At 43.2% G+C, this 10,186-nt stretch overlaps 1 protein-coding gene across 1 annotated transcript in view; it reads right to left on the reverse strand.

The window, feature by feature from the left end:
• The window catches only part of CCDC30 (coiled-coil domain containing 30), a 146,391-nt gene that overhangs the window by 19,448 nt on the left and 116,757 nt on the right, over positions 1 to 10,186 (reverse strand). Inside the window, 1 exon segment of the mRNA XM_010862665.1 lies at positions 5,481 to 5,593. Coding sequence (XP_010860967.1) covers positions 5,481 to 5,593 — 113 coding nt within the window.

Below are 10,186 nucleotides of genomic sequence, written 5' to 3' on the forward strand. Positions count from 1 at the left end.
TCGCCCCGCGTCTGCCTCCGTCGCCTTCGCGGTAGGCTCGCTATCCGCCGGCCGGCTCCACGCCGGACCCCCGAGCCCCCGAGCCCCCGAGCCCCCGAGCCCCGAGCCCCGCGCCCCCCGTGGCGGCTCTGGGTGGCCGCCGCATGACTGACTAACGCGGAGCCGCCGCGGGCTGGGCCGGGCCACTCGGGCCTCGACGCGCAGCTGTCTCCGCCAACAGGTGCGGTGCCTCGGCCTAAAAATTTTAATAAAAATAAAAAATTTATTTATTATGTAAATGATAAATTATAGAAAATTTTGGGAAGAAATCCAACTCCCATATGATCTATTTTATGATATTGTTGTATTTCCTTCCACTCTTTTCATAAGTATCTTCTGTTTAAACACTATGTTAAAATTATTTTATGCTCTTTTCATTTACTGTATCACAAGCATTTTCCCATATTGCTTCTAATGTTCATGGCCACCATCTTTTACAGCTGTATAAATTCCATCAACTGAATGTGCAATACTTGACCTAACTAGCTCCTATTGCTAGATATTCAGGCTTCTTCCAGTAGTACTCAGTTCAGTCAGTCAGTTCAGTTGCTCAGTCGTGTCCAGCTCTTTGTGACACCATGAATTGCAGCATGCCAGGCCTCCCTGTCCATCACCAACTCCCGGAGTTCACCCAAATTCATGTCCATCGAGTCGATGATGCCATCCAGCCATCTCATCCTCTGTCGTCCCTTTCTCCTCCTGCCGCCAATCCCTCCCAGCATCAGAGTCTTTTCCAATTAGTCAACTCTTCGCATGAGGTGGCCAAAGACTGGAGTTTCAGCTTTAGCATAAGTCCTTCCAATGAACACCCAGGACTGATCTCCTTCAGAATGGACTGGTTGGATCTCCTTGCAGTCCAAGGGGCTCTCAAGAGTCTTCTCCAACACCACAGTTCAAAAGCATCAATTCTTCGGCGCTCAGCCTTCTTCACAGTCCAACTCTCACATCCATACATGACCAGTGGAAAAACCATAGCCTTGACTAGATGGACCTTTGTTGGCAAAGTAATGTCTCTGCTTTTCAATATGCCATCTAGGTTGGTCATAACTTTCCTTCCAAGGAGTAAGCGTCTTTTAATTTCATGGCTGCAGTCACCATCTGCAGTGATTTTGGAGCCCACAAAAATAAAGTCTGACACTGTTTCCACTGTTTTCCCATCTATTCCCCATGAAGTACTACATGGTATGAAAAGTACATGGATGCAGTGAGGCTGATGAGAGCTTAGAACCTTCCCAAATAGCTAGCTGGCTATTTGGCACACCTACCAGTTTGGTCAGAAGTCCTGCTGGCCAACTTGCCAAAGAACATGTGGATTTTCTAAGTTTATGGTTGGCTTGGTTAACTGCATGCATGATAAGACAGCACAATACTCATGTTCTAAAATTTCAGGACAACTTTGGCTTATGTTTAAGTAAAACCAGATGGTCTTTCCTTCATTTTTATTTCAAAATGGCAAGGAATTTGTTCCTCTGGAAGACTAGCTGGGAAAATATGGGGGAAAAAATTAAGCACTGTTTGTAAAGGTCAGGAGTAGGATCAGGGGAATGAAAAAAAAATGAACCTAGAATTTTGACAATTCCTTCCATTTTCTTTCTTAAAGCTGTAGTTTCCCTAGGTGCCCATCAGAATCACATGGGGATGATTTTAGAAAAATATTGATCCCTAAGCTCTATCCTCACAGATTCTGATTTAATTAATCTATGTTGGGGCCCACATATGTGCAGCTAGGGTTAGGATTCACTGTTCTAAAGGCTATGGACTAATAATATGGAAAACTATTCAGACTCACTAGGCATCAAAGAAATTCAAAATAAAATAACAAGTAATTTATGACTATAACTGATCATTAAAAACAATGGAATGGAATTATTCCAAAAGAAAAATTAATGGAATAAGCTGAGCAAAAGAAGTTGGGCACACAAGATTACATGTAGTATAATTCCATTCTAGTAGAGACAGAAATCAGAAGAGTAGATTCCTGGGAGGAGGTGAGGCAACAGGAGATATAGACTGACAGTAAAAAAGGAACAAACTGTCAGGGATAAAGGAAATCTTCTGTATCTTGATTGGGGTTGTGCTTAGTGGGCATATACATTTGTCAAAAGTCATCAAATTGTACATTTAAAAATCTGTGTATATGTAAATTATACTTCAGTTAAAAGAAAGAGCATTGGGAAAAATTTCATCAGAGCCCTCCCCCCACAAAAGTAGCACCCAATGCAAATTCAGATGTAGTGAAATTTCTACTCTCATACAATATGGCAGAAAATTTTGGTAGGATGCTTCTGAATGTTTGATAATACATTTTGAGATCCATAGCTCCAGCTTTTGGATTAGTAATTCTACACCTAGAAATTTGTAAAAATAATTTTTTAAAATGAAAAATATATGTACAAAAGCGGTTTTAAGTTATTTTGCATAAAAATATCAATTGCAGGACCAGTGGGTAATTCTTAACTAAATCAGGGCTATGTTAGAGGGTTGAATCCAGCAGGCCTAGAATCAGGCCTGAACTGTTTTGTGAAAGTTCTTGCTTGGCACTGACCAGTGGTCCAGGAATGAAATATACCAATTAAAACAGTGTTGCTTTGCAACCACAGGTCTGGAGTTTCATGGCAGTTTGCACCAACTATCAGCATTGTTTATTGATAACAGTGAGATTAATGATTTATACCGGATCTGACTGAGACCCCGAGAAGGCTGTGCTTCCGAGGCTGGTTAAAGAGCAGGAATGTGCTTACATGATCAGCAGAATGTAAAACATCTCCACTGAGAATCCATTTTGGGATCCCTGGCTCTGAGGTGGTCAGTGCACATGCTGGTGGTTCCTGATCCAAGATAGGAAGGTGCATCTTGGTCCTGACAGAGCGAGGCCTTGAGCTCCTGCCTGGCCTTTCTGGACCCACTGCTGTGAGACACCATGGGCTCTGTGGATGCCCTCCCCTCCCTCTAATGGCAGATACAAAGTGGGAAGAGCACTGTGCAGGTTAGCAGAGGGCTGAGTTCTAGTCTTAGATTTGTTATTTTAATATGAGCTGAGCCACACACATTCCTTTCCATGTTTCTATATTTCTCAGTGATATGATAAAGCAAGATACTCAATATGAATGACTGAAGATTTTTCCACTATACAGCAGAAAGTGGTTTTCAAATCATTATTACTACCATCAACATAGGAAGTGAGAACATAAGAGAATAAAAAACTTCAACTTAAAGAAACAATAGAATGAGGGGTGCAGAGCTAGAAGCAGAGAGGTGGGTCATAGAGGAAAACTGAAAATAAGTAGATATAATAACAGCAGTACATGAACCATGAACTTCCAGATGTTTAAGCTGGTTTTAGAAAAGGCAGAGGAACCAGAGATCAAATTGCCAACATCCGCTGGATCACGGAAAAAGCAAGAGAGTTCCAGAAAAACATCTATTTCTGCTTTATTGACTATGCCTAAACCTTTGACTGTGTGGATCACAAGAAACTGTGGAAAATTCTGAAAGAGATGGGAATCCCAGACCACCTGACCTGCCTCTTGAGAAACCTGTATGCAGGTCAGGAAGCAACAGTTAGAACTGGACATGGAACAACAGACTGGTTCCAAATAGGAAAAGGAGTACGTCAAGGCTATATATTATCACCCTGCTTATTTAACTTCTATGCAGAGTACATCATGAGAAACGCTGGGCTGGAAGAAGCACAAGCTGGAATCAAGATTGCTGGGAGAAATATCAATAACCTCAGATATGCAGATGACACCACCCTTATGGCAGAAAGTGAAGAAGAACTAAACAGCCTCTTGATGAAAGTGAAAGAGGAGAGTAAAAAGTTGGCTTAAAGTTCAACATTCAGAAAACTAAGATCACGGCATCTGGTCCCATCAATTCATGGCAGATAGATGAAACAGTGGACACAGTGTCAGACTTTATTTTTCTGGGCTCCAAAATCACTGAGGTGGTGATTGCAGCCATGAAATTAAAAGATGCTTACTCCTTGGAAGGAAAGTTATGACCAACCTAGACAGCATATTAAAAAGCAGAGACATTACTTTGGCAACAAAGGTCCGTCTAGTCAAGGCTATGGTTCTTCCAGTGGTCATGTATGGATGTGAGAGTTGGACTATAAAGAAAGCTGAGCGCCAAAGAATTGATGCTCTTGAACTGTGGTGTTGGAAATGACTCTTGAGAGTCCCTTGGACTGCAAGGAGATCCAACCATTCCATTCTGAAGGAAATCAGCCCTGGGATTTCTTTGGAAGGACTGATGCTAAAGCTGAAACTCCAATACTTTGGCCACCTCATGCAAAGAGTTGACTCATTGGAAAAGACTCTGATGCTGGGAAAGATTGAGGGCAGGAGAAGGGGTCGACAGAGGATGAGATGGTTGGATGGCATCATCAACTCGATGGACATGGGTTTGGGTGGACTCTGGGAGTTGGTGATGGACAGGGAGGCCTGGTATGCTGCAGTTCATGGGGTTGCAAAGAGTTGGACACAACTGAGTGACTGAACTGAACTGAATATCAGCTTTGTGCTAGACACTGTTCTATTACATTTATTTATTCATCATTTAATTCTCCCAACAACTTTATGTGAAAGTAATGGCTATTTTGCTCATTTTATTTTATTTTATTTTTTATTTTGCTCATTTTAAAGATGAGATATCTCAGGCACAGAGAGGTTAGTAACTTGTCCAAGGTCACACAGCTAGTTCCTAGTAGAACCAGGAATTGTACCCAGGCAATATGGTCCAGAGTCCATACTCTGAACTACCATGCTAGACTTGAGAGAGGAGGAGAGTGGGAAGAATCTGGTGGGATGATGATCAGGGAATGGAAGAAAGAGCAGGAAGCCTGGGAACACAAATTTTTATTGAGCACCTTCTATATACCAGGGACTGTGGGTAGAAAGATGCATAAGACTGTGGCCCATGTCCTTTAAAACCTATAGTCTGGTGAGGAAGATAGGTGTGAATCACATTATTTCAGAACAACATGGTGAGTTCTTCAAGAATCATAGATAGTCACGTACAAAAGGCTATAGGGACACAGAGAGTGAGCACCTCATCCAGCCCAGGCTGAAGGCGTCAAGGAAGGCTTGTCTGAGAAGGAAGAGTTGAAATGGAAGAGCATGGTTCAGACTGAGGACAGCGTGTGAGGGGGAAAAGCCTGAAGGCAAGTCAGAGGGATGTATTTGGGGAAAAGCAAGATGTTAGATACCACTAGAGCTCAAGAAATAGCAATTGCCTTTCCCCTCCAGTTCTTGAGAAGAAATAAGGCCCCATACCACCCTAGAAAAAGCCCGGTAGGTAGAACTTCTGGGAAGGAAGGACAATGGTGTTGGTGAAAAGTCACCTCGGCGAGCATCCCCTGCTGATCTCGGGAGCTGGCTCTCTAAGAATGAGCTTTACTCTACACAGTCTTCTTCTAAGGGGAACTTATTTTTGTTTACCTCACATGGAGATCAAACTGCTTCAAAAGGTGCTCATTTTCTTCACATAGAGCTTTCTTCTCCTGCTGCAACACAGACAGCTTGTTTGACAATTTCTGGTTGCTCTTGAGATGCTGAAAAACATTTTAAAAAATGAGAATACACTGGTGAAGAAAGGTGTGATGTTTGAGAGAATGTAAATGGGCAAAGCCTTTCTACTAAAAAAGGCTTACAGAAACCATAGTAGCTTCCTGTGATTTTTGTGCCTCCAGAATTTCTGAAAGCTCGTAGCTCCTTTTCCTGACTTGTGATTCCTGCAGTTGTGTAAGCCTATATAAAAAGTCTGACAACCCTAAGATGTGTGGGGTGCTTAGCTACATCTGACCAAGTTAATGAGCCCTAGAGGAGAAAATGGCCAATGCAGAGTTTGATTACTGGAACAAGGCACACTCAGAAACCCAGGGCACTTCCTTCATGTAGGCAGCAGGTCAATATATCCAAAATCCAAATCCAAATTTCATCAAGTAGGTTGCAGAACTGCAAGCACAAGTTGACTTCATAGCCTTGCTAGATCTCTTATATGAAAAATAGAGTTTTATTTGGAAAACATGGAAATCTGAGAACTGGGAACAAGAACATCTGACAGGATCCCAATAACCTTGAGCACCCTGGGCCTCAAAACCCTCCTGAGCCCCTCTTATCAGCATAAGCAGTCCTACTGTCTCAGGAGATTAAGCACCCTTGTCTCCAGGACTCTGCTGACTCCGCCTGGGGCATCTACCTGTGCAATGATACCCGCTGTTCTTCAGAGCCACCCCTATCCCACTGCCACTGCTTGTCTCTGCCTCGAATCCCACAGTGAGAGTCAGGTCCCAGCACATCATGGGGAAAAGAAGTTGAGTATAGTCACTGACCTAGGAGGACTGACATACTGAAAGAGTAGAAAGATTTTATGATGTTAAATTGGCAGAAACCTGAGGAATATACATAGGACTGTATTCCAAGGGTGTTTATACTAGGGAGAAAGGAATATAATGTTGAATAGGCTGTATTTACTGACCTGATGGATACACTTACAGAGATTCAAGGTTTAATGTGTTAATTTAAATATCTAAAGTGACTTTAATAGTTTGCTTGGTTGGTGGACTGAAAGTTGGACTCTACAGTGACCAGGGTTAAATGATATTCAAACGCCATATTAAGAGGAAAGAATCTAGAGTCTTAAGTAGATAGGAAGTTTGGAGTAGATTTACCATAGGTAACCTGCTCACCCAACTCATCATGATCCTCATGTGACTCAGAGGACATTCCTTTCACAAAGGCTTTGCCAAATACACTGGTGAGCACCAGATTCCTTGAAATGCTCCATAACGCTCTCCTGTGAGGATGATGGTGAGAGATGCAAACATTGGAATTGAGCCCTGATTTTATGATGGGGGGTGATGCTACTGCAGAGTGTCAAAAGTCAAGCACAATGCTTAATCCCCAATACAAGGTGGGCATTAGTACTGTGATGAGACAATAGGGCCGGAGATAAAACCAAATGGCTAGACTCGTAGCAATCACTGGTTGTAGTTAACTGATCACAATGATTACAGAACTAAAATACACGAACAGCCTATTAAAGTTTTACTTGCGTTGTATTTTTAAATAAATAAACACACCTGGGTCTGGTGAACAGAGGTCTAATTTGAATGACAACAACAGAGAGTAATGGCCTCTTACTCAGTCCTCAGACCAGAGCCAGTTCAGACCCAGGGTCCTTTAGCCAGGTTTTCTTCAGGAAGAACCTGGTGTGTGACACTGCCACAAGCATGTGATCTTCTCCTGAGCCTTTCCCAAAGGGATCTGCGGCCTTTTACCCAGGTGACAGGGAATTGGAGAAAGGGGATTATGTAGATTTGGGGGGAACTACATACAGTCCAGTGGTTCTGAGTCAGCACTAGCACCATGGAACCCAAAATGCAACTGAGGTTCAGAATTCAGAGTGGGGACTTGAGGAAGTAAGGGGGGAAACGGGAGTTTGAACAAACAGAGTGTTTTAGAGTGTGTTTGCAGAGACTCATTGGCTCAATATAGGTTTCACAACGGATCTAGTGGGTCTGTGAAGCTCCTCAGTTTGTGAATTTCCCAGTTCTTGAGTGTGCAGTCAGCCTAGACAATATGGAAGAGCAGATTCTCCTTGCTGGCTTTCCAACCTGAGGCATGAGGGCTATTGATGATAGAAGAGGCCAGGTTCTTAGAAAGCCTCTTCTGAGTCTAGAGTCAGCTTATACCACCTTTGTTCCTTCAGCCCATTTATCAAGCAACCACCAAGGCTGTCAGGTTTTAGTGGTGCCCAAAGCAAGACAAAGAGCCGCGCTGTGCCAGGCTGTGGTGCAAACTGCTCTGCCATTTGGGCTTTATGATCCAGCAGACCCAAATATGCCCCAAGTTTCTGTGGCAGATGAGGAAACAACACAGAGCCTCTGGAAAGCTTTAGTTTAATCTTAGGATTTGGGAGGAGAGTCATCTCTCCTCTCAATCACCTCTCATGGTTGGCCACAAGAAAGAAAGGGTCGAGTAACCTGAGCTGCCCTTCCTGAAACGAGGTGTTCTATTATCTACTGAGCATTGAGTTGGGCATGGGCAGTAGTACTCTGTCCTCAAACAGAAATGCTATGGAAAATACTGAGCAAGCTGCATGAGCAGGTGATACTTACTTCTATTGTATCACCACCTCTCTCAACCCAAACCCATGGCCTCAAGGGGAGTTATGTATTACCAGTTGGCCAAGAAAGAGTAATTTGGGCCTGATGTACTTATGATTCTGTACAAAATATGGCAACCAGTTGAAATAGGGCTGCTGTGGTATGATAGCCCCAACTGAGGGGTGGTCCTTCAGACCAGTGGGAAGGGAAATCTCAGTGGGCAAAGTCTGTGTTCACTTTGCCTGGAAAGAGAGGCGTCCAGAGGCAGGGACCGATGCTAACTCACAGAAAGTTTCTAATAGTTTGGCCAGATGATCAGGGATTTGGAAAGAATAATATTGGAAGATTGATGAAATGTGTCCTACCAGTGGAAATGTTCCGTGCCTGCACTCTCCAGCAGGGTGGTCACTAGCTGTATGCAGCTACTGAGCACATGAAACGTGCCTAGTATGTCTCAGGAACTAAATTTTTAATTTAAATTTAGATAGCCACGGTGGCTAGTTGACACAATATTAGACAGCACAAGCCTAGAGTGTGAACATATTGTGCCTCATGTGCTTTTCCACAGCAGAGGGCTTCTACAGAAGAGGTGGCCCTCAGTAATCAAGTGGAAAAAAACCAGTACATTCTGTAGATGTCACTTAGCCTCTTTTTCTATCCTTTATGTGCTCACTCATTTCGGCTCATGTACAAAGTGGACAAGGGGTTACCAAGGCTAATCTACTCAACTTGCCAAAAGCAAAGATCAGTGTTGAGCTATTGATATGGGACCATCCACTGTGGGGAGGGGGGGGGTGGTGGAGACAGTCAACGGATAGTAGGTTTATTATACTGGACCTCTTCCACCACGGAGAGAACAACAATTTGTCCTCAGTGAAAGGGACACTCATTTTAGACAGGGATTTTCTTTCTCTGTCCACAGTGCTTTTGCCAGGACTACCATCTGTGGGCTTTCTAAATTCTTTATTTCCTGTCATGATATACTACTACTCAGCATAGTTCCTGAACAAGAAAATCATTTTAAGGTAAGAGAAGTGAAACAAAGTCTCAGTCATTGCTCTCATCATATATCCTACTATCCGGGGAAAAAAAACTCAAAAACTGCAAAACAGTGGAAAGACCTATGGAAGATGTAGGTATGATGCCGACCAGGTGACAACATCTTCTGAGGTCCTGTGTTGTCCTATAAGATGATGTCTAAACCTTCAACCAGTGATTGAAATATGCTGTGGTCTCTTTCGGAGCCAGAATATGGGAAAGAAACCAAGAGCTGGAATGGGAATGGCTTTTCAAACCTATATCCCAAAACATGTTTATTGGTAGTTAATTTATTGTATTATTGGTAGTTAATTTATAATTAAGTTTTTAAAGTTAGTACATCCATGTGGATTGAGACTGAAGAAGTAGCAACTACATTATCCAAAAATGACCACGGATACTACTGGGACTTTCAGAAGTTAAGTGTATCAGTGAAACAGGAAGCAGGGCACAACCTTTAAAAGAATGACATAACTGTTGAAGATATGAAAAAACTGGTTGAAACGATTAGGGTCAAGATGGCAGAAGATTTAATTTCCACTAGGCCTTGAGCCTCATTATATGCTCACTGTAATTAGGTAAGTGATACACCCACAGGTGCCAGACCATTCCAAGGCCAACCATAAAAGGCAAAAAGGGGTCAGTGGGTATGGCCCAATTCTGCCCCTTCTCCAAAATGGTTGGACTCATCTTCCCATCATTCAGTTCAGTTCAGTCACTCCGTCATGTCTGACTCTTTGCAACCCCATGAATCGCAGCATGCCAGGCCTCCCTGTCCATCACAAACTCCCAGAGTTCACTCAGACTCAAGTCCATTGAGTCAGTGATGCCATCCAGCCATCTCATCCTCTGTCGTCCTGCCCTCAATCCCTCCCAGCATCAGAGTCTTTTCCAATGAGTCAGCTCTTCTCATGAGGTGGCCAAAGTACTGGAGTGTCAGCTTCAGCATCATTCCTTCCAAAGAAATCCCAGGGCTGATCTCCTTCACAATGGACTGGC

Source organism: Bison bison, unplaced genomic scaffold (genome assembly GCF_000754665.1).
Source record: "Bison bison bison isolate TAMUID 2011002044 unplaced genomic scaffold, Bison_UMD1.0 scf7180017864484, whole genome shotgun sequence".
Lineage (NCBI taxonomy): Eukaryota > Metazoa > Chordata > Mammalia > Artiodactyla > Bovidae > Bison > Bison bison.